The 19,770-nt window shown below is 37.4% G+C and overlaps 2 protein-coding genes across 4 annotated transcripts; one reads left to right on the top strand and one right to left on the bottom strand.

Moving 5' to 3' along the window:
- Positions 1-9: 9 nt before the first annotated feature.
- Positions 10-12,172, top strand: LOC306826605 (long-chain-fatty-acid--CoA ligase ACSBG2-like). 2 transcript variants are annotated; one of them, XM_079348023.1, is made up of 17 exons: positions 10-76; positions 251-474; positions 560-640; positions 1,461-1,525; positions 1,646-1,776; positions 4,255-4,493; positions 5,260-5,348; positions 6,045-6,165; positions 6,270-6,350; positions 6,461-6,610; positions 6,746-6,913; positions 7,190-7,371; positions 8,209-8,442; positions 8,641-8,858; positions 9,492-9,631; positions 9,713-9,956; positions 11,053-12,172. In XM_079348023.1, the coding sequence occupies exons 4-17, from the start codon at positions 1,461-1,463 to the stop codon at positions 11,136-11,138; spliced, it is 2,148 nt and encodes a 715-aa protein (XP_079204149.1). In that variant the 5' UTR covers positions 10-76; positions 251-474; positions 560-640; the 3' UTR covers positions 11,139-12,172. The 2 variants fall into 2 exon arrangements, with proteins under 2 accessions (XP_079204149.1, XP_079204150.1); XM_079348024.1 differs by lacking the exon at positions 560-640 and having other exon boundaries at positions 251-330.
- Positions 12,173-14,597: 2,425 nt separating this feature from the next.
- On the bottom strand, positions 14,598-19,371 carry LOC306840252 (flavin reductase (NADPH)-like). 2 transcript variants are annotated; one of them, XM_079369411.1, is made up of 6 exons: positions 19,331-19,371; positions 19,072-19,122; positions 17,270-17,413; positions 15,753-15,954; positions 15,369-15,533; positions 14,598-15,121 (listed from the first exon to the last, which is right to left on the bottom strand). In XM_079369411.1, exons 1-6 carry the CDS (start codon positions 19,346-19,348, stop codon positions 14,964-14,966), a joined length of 738 nt encoding a protein of 245 aa, XP_079225537.1. In that variant the 5' UTR covers positions 19,349-19,371; the 3' UTR covers positions 14,598-14,963. The 2 variants fall into 2 exon arrangements, with proteins under 2 accessions (XP_079225537.1, XP_079225538.1); XM_079369412.1 differs by having other exon boundaries at positions 19,072-19,127; positions 19,339-19,363.
- Between the last annotated feature and the right edge of the window lie 399 nt (positions 19,372-19,770).

Genomic DNA, 19,770 nt, shown 5'->3' with positions numbered 1-19,770 from the left:
AGATGATGACCAGGTCAGTCCTGCACCTGAGTCCAACAGTCAAGTTCATGCCAAACAAACCTGCAGCACAGAGCAGGTAGCTATGATTTCAGCATTTTTTCAAATTATTTTTAAAGAAAGGTTTTTGTGATGAAATTGAAGTTCTAAGAAGAATTTATGTGTAGAATTAGGATTTGAACAAAACGTGTATTTTTTTGACAAGTTACAGCTATTCATTTTTTGTGTCAATGTCAATGTTGAATCTTTTAAGAACAAGAAACATCCATCCTCCAGGAAAGTTCTGAAGCTTTTGACATGTTTATAGGAGTCAACAGCCTCCAGGGGTGTTAGGTAAATATGTGTGAGACAAATACAGATTTTGAGAGAAATAGTGTGTATCGCCCCCGTTTGATGTGAACACACTTGAATGTTTGGTCAACAGGGACAGCGTCTTTCTTTAAGCCCTCCTCTACAAGGATGGGCTCCAGTTAAAAGGTGAAACTAACAGCTGCAGGTGTGAGTTGTCTTCTGCTGGACTTTATCTTAACTGACTGACACTAAACATCTGTATCCACTGTAGATTTTTTCTCCCTATGGGACTGGGTGTTTTTGAATTCTTCTTTTTACCAGAGGATTGGACTTTACAAGTTTATGTTTAAAGGTAACTTTTTCTTTGAATAAATCTAAGTCTTTAATGAATTGTGTGCATTTTAGGTAACTAAATATATCTTTAAATAATCCAGAGCAAAGGCTGTGTGATTACATCTTGATGTTACTGCACTGTTGTTTAGTATGATGGGGTCAACTGTGGTTGAATTAAAAACTTAAATAATATAATACAATACATATATTAGTGTAATTTATATATATATATATATATATATATATATATATATATATATACAAATACAAATGTCCCATGTTAAGTGTTTATTATTCATCATTTTCTCTGGGTCTTTGTCTAAATGATAGCTTGAGGCTGCTTTGAAATATGAAATCACAATGTGTGGTTGTAAGTCTCAGCATTTCAATAATAACTGTTGCATGTTATACACACTAGATGTCATTATTTCTCTGTCTCCAGGACAAGAGTGAACATTTTGACCCACATCAATTTTTTTTCTAGCTTATTCAAACAAGAGAATGAGTAACTACAGGTGACTTATGATCTCATTTTCTGCCACTATGTGAGATTATTTGTCTCACTAGTTCTTACAGTTTGAGATGATCATTAAGAGTTAAAGCATGCCTCTGTCCCTATGCTTTCTGACACAGTATGAAATGTTCTGACATGTGGACCACTCGTCTATGTGCGTGCAGCCTAGCTATGGAGTTATTGGCTGTGACCTGTTGAAATGACCGTTGTGAATGTCAGTGTCGTATAAATAAGAGGTTTCATAATAGCAAACCAGATCAGTGAAAGAACATCTGCTAGTTTGACTTCACATCCATTCTTTATATGTTCCTCTGTTTTTCCGAAGATGAGTGTCACAGAAGATTCAATGAAGAGCAACGGCGTGGCACTCATGAATGGTAATCCCGAGAGGTATGTAAAGTTTGGCTCTTTTCAATTTTGTTATGCTCTTATACAATTAAGGCCAATTGATTTTGAGCTATAGTTTCTATCCCTGGATTTCTGTTCTCCTTTCTTAATGGCTTTTTAAAGGGTCCCCACCATAAACTACTCAAATGACTCTTGCATCCTCAATGGAAACACTACATGTTCAGAGAACAAGGAGTCTCATCCTCCCATTCACTCTGGAACCCCTGAGAATGGAGCTGCAGAGGGACTTTCAGGTAAATTGGAAAAAATATATATATATATAATAGATAATGCCTTTATTAATAAAACACAGTACATGGAAACATAGTACTGAGATAACTGCTATGCTGCCCTGCACCCCAGTTATTACCTTTTTAAAGATCTAAAACAGCTTTATTAGCACACATACATAAAATGCCTTTCCTTGTTAATTTACTCTACACACTTAGATAGTATTATGACATACTATGTAAATGTGAATAGTGATGCAATCATGTAAATTGAGTCTGGAGCAAATATTTGAGGTACTGGACATTCATTAGCATGAACTTCTCTGTCAGGTTTTTCCACTTTAGCAAGTTTCCTCTACATTTATGACCTGAGTGTGTTTGTTCAAAAGAGCCTGTTTGGGTTTGTCTTGTTTTTTACCCATTTAAGAATATGTTTTAGATATTTGAATGCTTTTGTCTCCATTCTGTGCTTTTAAAAACATGAGGGACTTATGGGCAAACCAGTCCTAAACCTGATAGTGTCATATCAGCTGCACGCACATCATGTATAGCAACATTCTGGAGAAGCTAAAGATGGTTTAACCTCAAATGACGGCAGCAGATGCAATCGTCTAGGCCAAGAAAAATCATGTAAAGATATACCATTGCACAACAACACTGCCTACTATCTTTCTGTCCATCTGAGAACAGTCTGTGCCTTGTTCAGACAACCACATGTTACGAGTTGTCTGAAGGGGCACATTGTTTTTGACATTTAGTTTTAAAAGTCTAAAGAGCTCTTACAAAATCTGCCCCTTGTAGCAAAATATGTAAGTGTGTCATGCAAAACACAAAGTATCGTGGATAAGATACTCTGGAAAATAGAGGAGGGAAAATGAATCAAGTTGATTATGTACTCATCACACGTAAACATATGAAGGTTTATGAACTCTGTTTGACAATTTTACAATGGTTTGATGTGTTTTATTGTATTGTTGATGTGTTGCACTGGAGATATTTGATGTGGTAGCACAGCTGTTTTTGTAGTGTAGGTTTTAATGTGTTAATATGGCTTATGCCAATGTGGAAGGAGGCTGGTGTTGCTGTATATAGCGCTTGTGTATTGTGTAGTTTTTATAGTGCAATGCTCTCAGCCTATTCATAATTTAATATCATGTGTATTTTACTGTGAATGCATTTAATTGTGTAATATCGTGGTTGTCGTGTAGATTTGTTGAGTGTATATTTTGTTTCTCATCAGCAATGTTGTCTTTGTCTCCTGCTGAGGAACTAGTCAGTTATGATACAATACTCTTAATTGTTGATACGATACTCTTAATTGTTTTTCCTAAAGTGCTGTAAAACATTCAGCTGCTTCCACTAATCAATGGATTAAAAAAAAAAACTATCAAAGAACACATCCACATAAACAGAAAGGCACATACCAATGCAAAACAACACAGTAGCTCCTAGCTAACTCTGGTACAGCTCAGTGGCTGCACACTGTTCCATGATAATACTGAGGAGAGAAAGATTATTGATATTTTATGAAAGAAATCGTATCTATTCTGAAAAGCCTCAAGGTGGTGCAGGTCGATGCAGTAAAGAGGCTGTTTTGTAGAAATCACCCAATTTTCTGTATCAAATGATGCACCAAGATCTGAGGACCTTGTACGTCAAAGACATTCTTGACTTTCAGTGAAGTTGTTATGAAATCAGAATGAAATGTGTATATGTGTGTGTGTGTGTGTGTGTGTGGGGGGGGGGGGGGGGGGGGGTGTTTCTAAAGTTAATTAGACCTTTGAGTTAAGTAGTTACAGACATAAGCGGTGCTGTGAAGAGAAGAATGCACCAGAGGTCAGAGAGCTGAAACAAAAGATAAAGTGCTCGAGGGCTTCAGTGTTGAGAGCTTAAAAAAAATTTGTTTGACAATGACAGCCAAATTAAACATGCATTTTAAATATAAGCAAACACAAATTAAAGCAGACGGGTGGAAAAAGAAAAATGTTTTGTGTTGTTATGGAGTTTCATGTTAGACTCTTACATGACACGAGGAGAGAAGATGAAGAAAATGCTAAAAGGCAGGAAATTTAAGCAAGCAGGTTGTGAATTATTTGAGAACAAATGCAACATTATTGTTTTTGTTCTTTCATGCTTTTAATCCAGTAACCCAACTCTGCTGTACTGTATCCAACCCTACTGTTCTCCTTTTTCTAGCTAAACCAGATTGGTAGGTAGGCATAGCATTTCTATAGCTTCCTGTTTAGTTTCAGGTATCAGTGCAGCCTTCCCCTGTTCATGCACAACCTGCAAAGCATGTTGCTCTGAGAATGCAGCGCTTACTGAGTTATAGTCAAGAGATGTCTGCAGTCCTCTCTTACACCAGATTCTTCTTCTAAAGGGAAAGCCCGCTGTGCCTTAGCGTAGTGCAGGTGTTTTTGGAATTTCTTTTAATGGCGGGTAATTATTGTTGTCAAAAAAAGACCCCTAAAGATCCTCTGTGGCCATTTATTGGGGAAGCAGATCTGGCTCCAGCTGATGAGCTGTGGAGCACCAGCAGAGAGAAGGCAGTCAAACTGAGGCTAGAGGCCGCAGGACCTGGCTCGGAGACTCCCATCACCATCCATCAGATGTTCAAGAAGACAGTGGATACGTACGGAGACCATACAGCCTATGCTTTCAAAAAAGACGGTCAATGGGTGATGGTGGCATGGAAGCAATACTATGCGCAGTGCCGGGCAGCAGCAAAAAGTTTCATCAAGGTTTGTGGGGGTTTTTTTGCATTTATTGAACAGAAACAATAACATTACTTTAGTGCAATAAAGAAATATTCAGGCAATGACTTAATGTATCAACTGCAGCACATTGTAATTTATATCAAATGTTTACTTTAATATTTTATTGCTGGCTTTAAGTTGTTTAAATTTAAATTTAAAGGTATTTATATCTCTTTTCAGACTGTATATTGTAGGAGTTATTGCCCTTTTTCATACTGCAGTCCTTCAGTTTTACTGTATGTAAGCAATATATTAATAATTATACATCTGCTGAACTCTTCCAGAGAGGCAGTTTTAAGTAATTACATTTTTTTTTCTTTAAATGACCAAGGTAATCTTGTTTTATATTGTAATGCCAAAGTATCAGCACATATTTAGTCCTTTTTTCTAAAAGTTTTTTTTTCTATCTGGACTTCAGCATAAGTCTCACCTTTTGGCCTGTAAAACAAAGACTATTTTGCTACAAAAGAGTCAAACTAGTCAACTATTTCTAACAACTTGCTGTGTTTCTCTGACCAGCTTTGTAAACACTACTTCAGTATGTTCCCTCGCTCTGTAAATCACCTTTGCTGCTGTAAACTAACACTTGGGTGTATGAAATTTACAGCTTGTGTTACTGTACGTCTCCTGTTTCACATGAGCTGGAGTGACTTTTGAAGCAAGATGTAGGTCAAGAGTAACGACTCACTTTGCTGCTGAGTCATTAAAGATACATGTTCTCTAAAAAAATCCATCTTGTCTTTTTTTGTAGTTGGGGTTGAAGCGATACCATGGTGTGGCAATTTTAGGTTTCAACTCCCCCGAGTGGTTTATTGCAAACATCGGCGGCATCTTGGCTGGGTAAGACCACATTCAAGGATCTGATCCAGCTTAGACTGCACGTAGATTTGACATTCCTCTTTTTTTACTTGAGATGCCTCGGCCTTGTTTCACCTGACACTGACACATACTGCCCATGCTTATCTCACATTCCCTCTCTGTGTCTCTGCCTCCACTTGTTTGGGCTGTTTTATGAAACCTGATGAGGGTGTTTGATTTGAAATTTCTAGCAAAATGAATAAATGACAGTAAACTCGTTCAATTCAAATATCTATAAGGATTGATGAAAATAGTTGTATTAAAACAGGAATTATATAGCTCTTAGATTTTTTTTTTTTAATTTAGATGGTTTTTTTTAAAGATGTTTTTGTGATGGATACAATGCTTTTTATGATTGTGTGGAAAACAAATAGCATTGCTTTTCATTACCACATTTCAGTTGTGTTCAAATTTGTTGTCCATGGAGGCCGGCTACAGAAAAAAACCCATTAATAACAACTGTACAATTATAAGATAAGATAAATGGAAGACACAAAAGGCACCAACAATATGACCTCCTTTATAAGGATTCAAGTAAACCAAAACAAACAAACAAACACTGGCTTTAATATTTCAATATCTTTTTCTGTTATTTATTTGCATTATTAAAAAAAAAAGCATTCACACTATGCATTCAAATAAGCATTTTTTCCCCCCTCTTTGTGATTTGTCTTGCAGCGGCCTTGCAACTGGAATTTACACCACCAACTCCCCAGAAGCTTGTCAGTATGTAGCTGCTAACTGTGAGGCCAACGTCCTGGTCGTGGAAAACCAGAAACAGCTTGATAAAATCCTGCAGGTCAGGAGCTTTGTAGCACTGGCCCTGAGTGTGTCTGTCATATAATTATTTGCAAAAAAAAATATCACCTACCATCACTTAGTTTAATGTGTCTTTCCTTACAGGTTAAAGATCAACTACCTCACCTGAAAGCCATTGTCATGTATAAAGGCGAGCCACAGCAGAAAGCCCCATTCCTGTATACAGTACGTTCAATCAGCAAACATATAGATTGAGCAGATTTGTCAAATCTGTTAGTAGACTGTTTGTGATCATACACTTCTCGTTTGTTAACACAATCTCTGTATTTCTGTAGTGGGAAGAGTTTATGAAGCTGGGAGAGGATGAGCTAGATAAGACACTGGATGATATAATTCAAAGTCTGAAGCCAAACGAGTGCTGCTCTCTCATCTATACTTCTGGAACCACTGGCAACCCTAAAGCAGTCATGTTGAGCCATGACAACGTAAGTGACTAGACACTCACATTTTCTTTGCCTCTATTACTGAGACAAAATATATTTACTTTAGATTGTTGTCTTCTAAGGACTACAATTATCTTTACAATTTGCCATTTCTTCTTTCACACTTTTTTAACGCAGCTGACATGGACATGCAATCAAGCAGCTGTCACATTGGATGTAAACTACGCTGAAGAAGTAACCGTCAGTTACCTGCCACTCAGCCATGTGGCCGCCCAGATTATTGACATTTGGCTGGCTATAAGCTTTGCCACCACTACCTACTTTGCAGACCCAGATGCCCTCAAAGTAAGGCTGTTTCTGTTTAATACTACAACAACAACTACTACTAACAACAACAATAATAATAATAATAATAATAATAATAATATTAATAAAAAAAGAAGAGAAGAAAGAAAATTATTTCTCCTAGTTTTAAGAGAACTTTTCTAATTTCAAGCTACACAGTGCATTCCACATTAACACAGATAACACATTCAACTGGGCAAGCATGCAATTAGTAAAGATTTATTATTCTTTTTTTCTAGCTTTTATTTATTTTTTAATCCCCATTCATGTTTCCAGGGCTCCTTAGTAAACACAATGAAAGAGGCACGTCCAACTTGTTTCCTTGGGGTTCCTCGTGTGTGGGAGAAGATGCAGGAGAAGATGAAAGCTGTGGGGGCCAAAGCATCCCCAATGAGGAGGAGTGTGGCAAGTTGGGCCAAATCCATAGGCCTGCAGTACAACTACAGTATCATGAAGGGGTGAGACATATGTTTAAGGATAGAGACTTTTTATAACAATAATACATTTCCAGTGTTGATATCTTATCATACATAGATACCTCTGTTTGATAGGTGAAGTCCTTTGACTTTAATTTAAAACCAAAAACCTCTGTATAAAAATGTTAAACTTCTACAGGATATTATACTAACTGAAACACAACTGAGCTTTACAGCCTAAGACAAGACTTCCTCAGACACTGGCATGCTTTAACCCCAACTCACATCTACAATGTAATCAACAACACTTCATAGTGTTTGAAGTGAAGAAGAGTTTCAATCCAAAAAACATTTATAATTTGTTTGGGATAACTGGACAAACTACCATAGAAGCTATTATGTGATACAACTCTAAATGGACAAGGACAACGTCTCTCCAACTCCTCCGATTGCACAACAGTGAAACCTAAATACTTTTGCGACAGGTGCAGACCATAGACTAAAGCCAGAGTGCACCCTGTAGATGCTGGTGGTGGAATTGCAGTATTGAAGTCCTTCAGCCAAACAATGCCCAAAAATAAATCTTTAAAAAATAACATAAGTAAGATACATATAACTGAAAGATAAAACAGTAAGAATGTCAGTACACAGCTGCTAATTGTATTTGTCAACGGAGCTGTCAACCATGGCAGTACCTTCTTTTTTTGAGGCACCAAACAAACTACTTCCATAAAATGAACATACTAAAACTTGATACATGGACAAGGAATGTTTATCCCCACCTCTGGTGGAGGCTTTGAGACCTACGCTGCCGCCAGTCAATAAGGGAAGGGTATAATATCACAAATTAATGCTAATACACAATGGTTTGTTTTACAGGGAGAATCTGGTGCCGTGGGGATTCACATTGGCTAATAGTCTGGTGTTCAATAAGGTGCGTGCTGCACTGGGCTTAGACCGCTGCAAACGCTGCATCACAGGCGCTGCCCCCATCACTAAAGATACCTTGGAATTTTTCATGAGCCTGAACATCCCTGTGTTGGAGCTCTACGGCATGAGTGAATGCACTGGCCCACACACCATCTCCTTGAACAACCAATACCGCGTCACAAGGTAAAAAGCAAATCATTACTGACAATGTAAAATATATTTAAAACATGTTCTTGTTATGGATTTACTACACAATGCTCTGCATACTTGTTATTAACCTCTCCATCCATTTTTAATCTGTTATATGCATGACTTTTAACTGATTGTAGTTTAAACTTTTAAATGTGAAAAGTCTTTACTGTATGAATTATTCCTTTCCAGCTGTGGAAAGGTGATGCCAGGCTGCAAAACAAAACTGGTGAATCAAGACATGGAAGAGAGTGGAGAGATCTGTTTCTGGGGTCGGCACGTCTTCATGGGCTACCTGAACTTTCCAGAAAAAACCGCAGAGGCAATTGACCAGGATGGCTGGCTGCACTCTGGAGATCTTGGGAGACACGACCAGCAAAATTTCCTCTACATCACAGGAAGGATCAAAGGTGAGCTGCAAAAAATCTTAATTGGAACTTTTTTAGAATGAACATCTTCCAATCAATCCAGGCATCAGAAGTCAGTCATGTCTGAATCAGTCAGTCAGTCAAATCATGCCTAATTTGGCTGAGGACCACTTCCTTTTGTTGCTCTTTCTTATCAAACATTTGTGTATATCTCAGCTGTAGGAAGTTGTTTTTATGTATTGTATGTATTTGAAATTGTTGCATGTTTTGTATAATCTCTATTTATGTACTCCTTTATTCTGTTGTAACTGCAGGACAGAGTCCAAGACAAATTTCCTTTCGGGGACAATAAAGTATATCTTATCCTATCTTGATACCCTTATGATTTTGTTTTTCACTGTGTGCAAAACACAAGACAAAAGTGAGAAGTTACAATCGAAAAGTTGTTCTGAAAAGACTTCTATTCCTTTTACTCACTGAAGATAAATGCATGATAAACAACAGCAGATTATTGGGTGGTGACTTAACGATTTACTGCTGGGTTAAAAAGTAACATTTGCAATTCTGTATATACTCAAGGGAAACAACACTATGCAATGCTTAGTCTAAAACAATTGTCGTATAAAATTGTGACAAACAAGCAACACTTAAAAAGTAACCTGTCCAATTTCACAGAACTGATCATCACAGCGGGTGGAGAGAACATCCCTCCTGTACCTATTGAGGATGCACTGAAAGCCGAGGTTCCCATCATCAGCAACGTCATGCTGCTAGGAGACAGGCTCAAGTTCCTCTCCATGCTGATCACACTCAAAGTAAACCAGCCTCTGATCCTTCACACATGGCTACTAAATACCTAAAACAAACACGACAATGACCCTTCTCTGTTTCCTCAGTGTGTCCTTAACGAGAATGGTGAGCCCACAGACGAGCTGAGCCCAGAGGCTTTGGACTTCTGCAAGCAGAATGAAGTCAAAGCGACAAAGGTGTCAGAGATCATAGCCAATAAGGAGCCAGCGATATACACAGCCATTCAGGAGGGTATTGAGCGCATCAATACCAAAGCAACATCCAACGCCCAACGGGTCCAGAAGTTTGTCATACTGGAGCGAGACTTCTCTATCGGTGGAGGAGAACTGGGTGAGTCAAAACGTTTTAGTTCTTCATCCTTTTAGTTTCGCCGTAATGCTACTTTTACATCATGAAAACATTGTCGCTCTAATAATATTTGACGTGTACATTCACTGAACAGCTTGAACATAAATATGACATTAAAAGGAGCCATAAGCCAAACAAATACATTCAGCTTATTTGTGTATTGCTTCAAGAAGTCATTTAAATACCTGAAACATTTTGCAGGAATTTTATTTGACCGTTTTTTTTTTTTTTTACATTGTGTTATTGCTCACTATATTACTACAATATTATTATCTGATTGATAATCTGATTATCTGACGAGTATGAATATACAGAAAGTTAAGATGATGGAAATATACTGCTAATTTACTTTCAGTAGCCTGGTAAAATCCTTTTACTTTGTGTTTGGATTTTTGTATAGATTATTATAATCCTTGTGGCGCTGATCAGTAGCTTCTTCAGTTCTAAACTAACTGGTTGCTCCTTTAAGCCTGTACAGCACTTTGGTCAACTGAGGTTGTTTTAAATTTGCTATATCGATAAACTTTGACTGAAATGTACTTGAGTATGACAACACTTATAGACAAATATAGAACCCACAGGTAGAAAACGACAACAAGCATGTCAAGTTCTAATTAGAGTGAAAAACTAGAATAACAACTAGAGCCAACATCAACACATCACACTATTATTAAACTAGGACAAAGTATGTCAACATAACACTAAATGTAATCTCTTTAGTTATAATCCAGGTCAGGTCACGTCATTGTCAGAACTGTCATTGACATACCAGACAACATTCCTGACTGATTCAATTACTCCTTCTCAAATGTTTTTAAAGTTACAGTGGATCAAAATGTGTCAATATTTAGCTTTGCTAGATTTAATTAAAGGGGGCATATTATACCATTTCCCCCCCTTTTTCAAACTGTCCCCTGTGCTCTAAATGAAACATCTGTGCTGTGCTGGTGCATTTCAAATTTTGTGGGTCGATAGACACTCAAGTTACCCAAATAAATGTTCAGAAACACTGTAAAAGTGGATTTTCCATAATATGTCCCCTTTAAATATCCTTTCTTGTTGCCTTATGTTTGTGAAGGACCCACTATGAAGCTGAGGAGGCCCATTGTTGTGAAGATGTACCAGGAAAAAATAGACGAAATGTATCCAGAGGCGAAACAATAAACTGTGCTGCACTTAAGAGAGACGGTTATGGGATGTTGACAGCAGGTTTCCAAAACACTCTTTGTTGACTAGGTGTCATTTTGAAAAGTGTATTAAATCATTTTTTCACCGGGATGTTAGAAGTGCAAAATAAAATAAAATATAGATTCTGATTGTGTTGTATTTAATGTTTTATTTCAGTATGACAAGTTTCTGTTGTCTGTCTCAAATCTATATTTAAGCTGTGAAATGCACATAGCCTATTGCTCCACAGCAGAAAAAAGCACAATAAAGTATATTGTATAAATGAAACAACTCAATCAGAGCCAATTTCTTGCCACTTTATTTTATGGTGTATACAGGTGAATTATCCAGTACATGAAGGGTAGGACACACTTGATTGTGTCAGTTACTTTTGTTTACAGAAGCACATTTTTACAGTTTTGAAGGCAAGTTCTGGGAGAGATGATTTAATGTTGTGGAGGTTTTTAAAGTCACAATAACCTGCATATTCTCTGTAAAGCATCATTATGTTTTCTTTTTTCTTTAGAAAAAACATCACAATATTGTATTTAAAGGATTTTACACCATTAATTTCCAGCCTTCAGTTGTGTATGAATCCTCATCTAATTATTCAGTCATAGCCATGTCATTATTGAATGTAATGTCTAAATGAGTGTTTGATCATTTAAAGAGAATATGACCAAAATGATCTGAATAAGTGCAGTCCCAGGTCTGTGCAACTTGTAACGCACAATTTCTGCTTCTCCATGTACAGTTAACGAAAGACGTTTATTATCTTTTATGAGTCATGATTGACAATAAAATCGAAGTTTGGATTAATTATTCACGTTTTTTTGTCTGTTTATGTTTTCAATACAACTTACGTAACATATGTTATATGATGAGCATGGTGCAAAAAAAGAAAGAGAGCAGTCCTTTTTCTCTTTAGAGAAGCAGGAATCCGCTAATTCGGGTCCATATTTAAAAAGGTATTGAAAGAAAAAATATTGCCCAATGGTTAAACATGTGCAAACATTTTTAAATGTGTTTTAAAATTAGTTTAGGTAAACTGCTTCTGCGGTCTGATATCACAATAACTTTTGTGCTCTGACTCCAGATATGTTGATCTGTGTTTGTAATTGTTCCATGTGTTTCTGCAGTCATGTGTTGTGTCTGTAACTTCACTATTCATGAGTGTCACAGCTACGTCTCTGATTGGTTGAGCTTGCTGTTACCATGGCTTCCCGACCATGGCTTCAGAAAAGTTTCGGAGCAGGATAGCTAGTTAGCCAACACAAAAAAAGTACGAATAACTTTGTTATGCCGCTGTAAATGTAGTTTATAATGTTCACAACACACATTACACAATAGTTACAACACTTAATTAACATTAGCATTAATAGTAGAAACACTATAACAACTAAACTTTTAAGAAGAAATGAGATCATTCACAAGGAATTGTGGGATGGGTAGCTTCTTAACACCGGACGTAAATTATGTTTACAGTCTTGAACCTTAAACTTTCCCCCCATTTTTTAATGCCGTTTTGATGTCACAAGTTGTAAGGTTGTCTTGATACCAGGTGCCTATCTCTTGTTATAAGGATTTTGTGAAAAATCCAGAGAGGATTTGAATTGGGAAATTTACTTAGAGCACTGCTCCTTCAACAACTTCTGTACAAAAAATATCCTTTTGATTTATATTGCTGAAGTTATGGTTGCACTTAAAACACAAGAAAACTATGTATAGACATAAATCAAGATTCAGTGCGTCATATTAAATTAAACACTGACGGTGCAATTACGTTTCAAGCTCATTGCTTACTGGACACTCAAAAAGTGTAATATACAAATCATATACAAAAATGGTTCAAAGAAAGAGACAGTAGATATAATTTAAGAAGAAGAGGAAATCTCTCACAATCTGAGGCACTCACCACACTCAAAAGCATGTGCATATCTGTCAATGAGGCTGTCTCCCTGTAACAGTTAAAGTGTTTATTGCGCACTTCAAAAGAACGTTTAAAAAATGTTACATTATCAGTTGAGGTTGACATGAGACAAATATCTCATTTCCACTTTAAGAGGTTAATTTGATCAGCCATAAAGTCTACTTTTTTAATTTTCTTATTTTCTGTTAAATCACCAATGGCTCTGTACAAAGATACTGTTAGAAAACAAAAAAATAGTCGGCAGCCTTAAGTATAAATTATTGACAACCTTATTACCATAAAAAGATTAACTTAGCTGAATTTAGAAAGTGGACAGCCTTTAGTATTTTACATAATTACAAACATAGCCTGTAACAAGCCTGATGGACCAGCTAAAAAGGAAACATGGGAGGATGAAGCGTTAACTTCCTCACCCTGTGCCATGGACTTTGCGTGTCTCTGCCTTACAAAGGTATTTACTGCAATAATAAATCAGATGAACACTTGGACAACCGGTTATAATGCTTCTCATTTCAGAGCGCTTTTATCAGATGGAGTCATGGTGGCTTTTGGTGTAACTTCCCGTCAGTTCAGCCAGAGGTTACACAAATATATCTAAAAATCTTATCCTTCAGCAATGTCAAGGTATTTAAAAAATTTGAATAGGCTTGGTTTGTAGTGCTTAACCGCATCTGACAACAATTGATGATGATAAAGTCCGGCAAGCATCATCTTGGACATCAAGTCTTCTCTGTGTCTCTGAACAAACCTTAACCTCTCCATTGGTTGATCGTTCCAAACAGTTTTCTGTTGAGTCAAGATTCATGTCAGGAGATATTTTTCCAGAATTATAATTGTGTTTCTTTGTTTCTGTTTTTTTTTCTAGCAAAAACAGCACAACATGTTCATATTAAAAGGTCTACAAATATGCACAAACATAAGTGAGGCAAAATCGCGTACGCCAAATATTATCAGTACTCATTGGATTACATGCATTAGTTACATTTTAACATTTCCAAACAAAACCAGTATTGTTCAAAATTATGACAAGAACATACATCTCAGTTCATAACTTGTAACACATTTAATTTACAAGTTTCACACTGGGACTGTTAAACTGATCTGTTGCTGTTCATGCCTTGACAAATACATGGAAAACAGTTCATATAAAGCAGACTGTTTTGCCCCGTAACCATCTATTTCATGAAAACACAATTAAGGCTTCAGTACTGAATGTTAAATTTATAATGTTCAAACTGAAAATAATGAGCCCATTACAGAAAATATGCACAACTGACCAGATTCAAAACCATTAAACTTGTTCTTTCTTTAAGTTGAGTTCAACATTGTAAAAATCTTCCCCATCAGTCTTATTATTAGAACTGATACAGCACCAAAAGGAATACAAAGTGCCAATGTGAAAACTTGGTGCTTCATTAGTTTATCTGTCAGTGTTCATCATTCTTTAATATTCACTGTGAGTTTGTCATAGTAAATAAAAGGTTGACCTTTGGTACAGTTATTAGATATGGTACAACACTGCCCCATGTGGCTAAAAGTGTTTATTAAAATCACATGAACGTGCACTATACAACAATCTAGTAGAAATAACATAAGATGTTGCACTTATTCATAAAGGTTTTCAAACGTATTAACAAAGTCATGTAAAGTATGAGAGTAATTAAAAGGCATTAATCATATATATTAGATCATGTAAGGCAGCTTTTCAATTATATCCAATGGCAAGCAGACTGTTTCAGGCCAGTTTACTTCAAATCAATGAGATCACTTTTTTAACTAAGGTTGTATCTAACCATGAAGATAAGGAACATGATCTGCATGAATAGATTCCACCAGCTTGATGAGTAAAATGTTACATTTGCAATTGGTAAATTGCCCTCTCTGTAATCTTCTCATTTAGTTATGATAGCGACTCCCTTCTTGACCCAGGCATTACTGTTGAGCAGAGAGAGCATGAAGCGGGCCACGTCTCCTCTCCCCACTGCACTGCCTGCTGGGTTACCACTGTTGTCAGACACAAAGTATCCCTCCTGCGTCAGAAACTCCTGGGCTGTAAAGAACACAGGCATTTAAAGCATTAACCAGCCATCTTTTCAGACTCGCACTGAAACCTCTAGGATAGAAACGACATTAACCAAAAAAAGGAGCGTATTCATTCTCAGCATGAGGCAATGGGAGCACATGCTAATTAGCTTGAACTGTGTCGAAATGATCCTTAGGCAAAAGTAGCTCCATAATTTCATCTCAAGTAGGGGTTGTTTTAGCCTGCTTGTTGGCTGTAAATTGTCAGCTTTTACCTGAGGCAGGCAGGTTCTTGAGACCCGGTGGACGAACCACGGTCCAGTTGATGTCCTCAGTCTTCTGCAGATTCTGCTCCATCTCATGCATGTTGGTGAGAACACTTCGGATCATTGGCAGAAGGAGGAAGCGGATGATATAAGGCGACTTTGTTCCAGAGTTAGCTACAAACAGCAGAGGAAAATTGTAAATGTCATAAATGTTATAAAATGTTATTTCTATCAACCTTTTAACATGAACATAAATGTTTAAAGTGTAAAGCACTTCAACGTGTGTCATTCTATTAAAAAAAACTGTTGAAGACAAAACAACATTTGTTTGTATATATTTATATCAAACTATATGCCTTAACAAGAGGTCATCCTTCTAGTTCCTTCACTTACGGTCAGTGTACCAGGAGGTCATGGTGATGATCCTGCTGACTCGGGCCTCTCGCATGGCGCTGATCACACCCTTCATGGACAGGCTGTAACCTGTCACCGCCGAGAAGAAGGAGGCTGGGAAGCCAAGGCAGGACATGATGACATCCTGACCCTTGAAGTGAGGCTTCAGGCTTTCTGCTGAGAAAATGTCAGCCTCCACCACCTGAAGAAAGATGAGAGACACATTTCACATTAGAAGCTTTATAGCTGTGCATCAACTTCATTAATGAGTGTTTTTCCATAAATGTACCTTCAAAGTAAAATAGTATTACTGGATTTCTTTTTTCTTCATACATGAAAATCCATGCGTTTTTCTGTCTGCCAATACTTTCTCAACAACAGCCATAAACTTCACTAAAATCTTAATTGACATGTTTTGTAACACACAATAATCAACTTCTGCTGTCCCAGTGATGCCATAATGAGTCTGTTTTTTTCCCCCACATTACTTCTTCGAGTTGAGCTTTTTGTGTCTTCAGGTTTTTGTTTTTTTTTTGTGGGTTTTTTTTGGCCTTTTTGCCTTTATTGATAGAGGACAGTGGATAGAGTCGGAAAGGGGGAGAGAGTGGGGAGAGACATGCGGGAAAGTGGCCACAGGCCGGACGCGAACCCGGGCCGCCCGCGCGAGGAGCAAGGCCTCGCAACATGGTACGCGCGCTGTCGCTGCCGCTGAGCTATCGGCGCCCCGTGTCTTCAGGTTTTTTGTCAGTTTTTATATTCAGGGGAATTTAACTACCAGCATTTCAAGTTATTGCCGCAGCACCCAAACTTCCTCATAGTTGCCTTTTCCTTAAAGTCAACACACATATCTGTTAATTGTGCTTACAAGGTGAAACACACACACAACAAAATGGTTATATCTGATTATTACAATTTCCTAAAACTGTGGTGAAAAACCCCCCCCACACTTTTCAACATCTCCAGTGTGTGTGTGTGTGTGTGTGTGTGTGTGTGTGTGTGTGTGTGTGTGTGTGTGTGTGTGTGTGCGTGCGCGCTCTACAACACAATCAATGTTTATGGTGCTCCGTCTATTTCAGCGTGTTGGGGTTATTTTTTAGTTAACGCTATTCAAGTACAAGTCCCATTTGTTGGTGACTTTTACTACATTGTTTGTGCTGTAGAGAGTCTGAACAACAGCTGGATTGACGTAAAGCTGCAGCACAATTTTTCATTGCACTGAATGCACCAAGCACCACGATTCCTCTCTTTCAGTTTTATTCTCCTCACATACAGGTAAGTCATCCATTATTTTGGTTTTAATTTGATCTGTTGACAAGAAGACACGTATAGAACAACTTCAGGCGTATTTTTTTGGACAGCTGTCGGAGCTGTGTGCACACTTTCACAGCAACATGTTCAGATGCTAAGGTGTGTAATACTCAGTAAACCGTTGTCCATGTGACCTGACTGGACTCTGAACCCAACATGCAGCAGACATCATACAGAATAAAACACTCTCCTCCACTCTGTTGATTTACCTTGAGGTTGTCATGATGCATGGGAAGTCTTGCCGGGTTCCTGACGATGGCGGTGACCGTGTGACCCTGCTGCAGCGCCTGGTTGACCAGATGCTGTCCAGTCTGTCCAGTGGCTCCAAGCACAGCAATCTTCATCCTCAGACCCTGACACACACACACGAACAGCGCACTCAGTGAGGGCTGATAAATATACGAATATACTAAGAAACAAGTGGGAAGTTCCCTTCCTGTTACACAAGTCCAAGCATATAAAAATGATTTTTACGGTGCAATAAAGAAGCCCTCTCAAAGATATTCCGGTTAATCATATGACTTTAGGTCCAAAATGTGGCTTAATGATGCACTGAATCCTCTTCATACATTAGTCACAGATTGAACAGAAATGCATGTAAAGGTTATATAAAAGACTGCATGCATAGCAACGCATGATGAATGCATAACTTAAAGCTTTTATCAATATCTATTCATTTTGTCATTATGTTGTCGTTGTTTTAATAGTGACTTTCTCAGTCTATAAAATACCCAAATGCTTTCCTTTATAAGAGCTAAGCTGATGTACCGTGAGAAAAAGGGTCTTACAAGAAGAAATCACACTGCAGGTCTTTGTCATCTCCAAGCTGGGTTAAATGGATTATATTTGCAGCAGTAAAAGATGAAGAGCGTGTGTGTATCAGACGCTCTTTGAGGATATTAGACCGATAATGATGACGAGCTTAACAAATGATATTGGCTTTGAAACTCTTCACAGAATTAACACATTTTTCTCTTTTTTTTTTTCTTTTCTTGGAAGTTGTTACGGTCTTATTTGAACATTATCCTTCTCATTATAAAACAGTGAGGTTCATGTCTATGCTATGTATGAAAGGAGCACTAAAAAGTAAACTTGAGCTGCCTTGCCCTGACTAGTTCTGGCAGCCTGAGTCTGAGGTGTGTCTCTATCCGGCATTCTGAAAAGGACTAAAAGTGTGTTTGTTTGTTTTTTTTCTTTTCCAGGGCAGTTTTAGTTTCTTGTTCACATGAAACTAAATGTTCATTCTCTATCATGCATATTTTCCTACTGGCTGGTGAGCATGAAATTGAAAGTACAACAACAGATACACATGGCCTACTGACATGTATGCCACATTGTTTACTGATTGGCCGTTGTCTGTCTACAGTGCAGACATGAGACGATGCCCATGTTTCATCCATGACATCCGTAATAATGATCACACCTATCCAAATCTCTCAATGCTGAGACTGAATGCATAAAATGAATTTTATGCATTCATAAAATAGTTGGCCTAAATCTTACACTGAACCTTCATGATCTTCCAGTTAATCTAACCAAAGCTCAAGATCATCTCCACTATGACCTTGGGCTTTTGGTCTTGTGTTAAATGCACCAGTTAGCAGAAAAATAGAGGACCACACATTCTTTGATAATAAACTGGTAAAATATATATATTTTTTAATTGTGTGCTTGACTGCTTTTTAAATGATTTCCAGAGTCTGTTCTGTAGTGTGAAATCCTTCCAATTATTATGTTGGTTTAGTATGATTGAATTAAAGAGATGTTAGGATACCACAAAAAAAATAATAAAGCTAAGGCCAAACCCTTTTTTAATTTTATCTACCAATTCTGTTGGACAATATTAACGTGTTGAAAAGCTCAATCAATCACTGAAATACAGACCAGCATTTAATAACGTTTCTGTAAAGGTAAGCCACATTCAGAAGAGAAACCACAGTTATCGTAAACATATTACTAGGCTTCATGAACACTTTCGACCTGTCAGTAAATGAAATGTTAGATAACTCACCGTCGCCATTTGTGTCCGCCATACATTCAAACATCCAGAGGGCAGTGTTGCCTGATCTCATGAGAGAAACAAGCAATCAGGTATATAGAAACAAGCACAAAACAAGCGACTTCGCTTTTCTAATCGATAATATACTCAGCCATGCCCAAATCAAGAACATCAAGATGTTCATGAACATGTGTAGGCTATTTAACAATCACTTTTGTGTATTTGTTGCTGTTTTGCATTAAAGCATCTATTAAGTCAAAATGTATTCTACATTTTCACCCCAAGTCATCTCTGCTCTCAAACTGCAGTCAAAAAGTTTCTTCTCTTTCACCAACTTGGTAAATTATCACAGGAATGAAAATTAAAATTAAATGAAAAGAAAAAACAAGCCCAAAGTCGCTTATAACAAGCGGACCTGGCAACATTGCCAGAGGGGCTTGTGTTCAAGAGCGACAACGTTCAGGCACGTTTTTACAGATGCAGTTTATTAAAGTTGTGAGTTGAATATATTGGATTACATTTTGTAATAACCTTTGAAGATCCAGACTGGAACGTGACATGACCCATACTGTTTGTCTTCATACCAATTTCTGAATTTAAAAAACCTAAAGTACAAACTATGTTAAATATGTATTCAATTCATTGAATTCATTAGCTAGCTGTTTCAGTATGGTAAGGTTAAGATTAATTGTGTTTCAACTGTAAAACCCT

This window comes from Symphodus melops, assembly GCF_947650265.1.
Source record: "Symphodus melops genome assembly, chromosome: 1".
Lineage (NCBI taxonomy): Eukaryota > Metazoa > Chordata > Actinopteri > Labriformes > Labridae > Symphodus > Symphodus melops.
This window is presented reverse-complemented; position numbering and strand designations above follow the sequence as displayed.

What these genes read in the sequence shown, in the direction of transcription:
- LOC306840252 (XM_079369411.1), bottom strand. An exon ending in GGCGGACACAAATGGCGACG is followed by an intron (nt 17,414 to 19,071) that starts GTGAGTTATCTA and finishes TGTGTGTGTCAG; the next exon opens with GGTCTGAGGATGAAGATTGC. An exon ending in GACCTCCTGGTACACTGACC is followed by an intron (nt 15,534 to 15,752) that starts GTAAGTGAAGGA and finishes TGCTGTTTGTAG; the next exon opens with CTAACTCTGGAACAAAGTCG.
- LOC306826605 (XM_079348024.1), top strand. Translation starts at nt 1,461, where the DNA reads ATGAGTGTCACAGAAGATTCAATGAAGAGCAACGGCGTGGCACTCATG. An exon ending in CAGCAAAAAGTTTCATCAAG is followed by an intron (nt 4,494 to 5,259) that starts GTTTGTGGGGGT and finishes CTTTTTTTGTAG; the next exon opens with TTGGGGTTGAAGCGATACCA. An exon ending in ATCGGCGGCATCTTGGCTGG is followed by an intron (nt 5,349 to 6,044) that starts GTAAGACCACAT and finishes TTTGTCTTGCAG; the next exon opens with CGGCCTTGCAACTGGAATTT.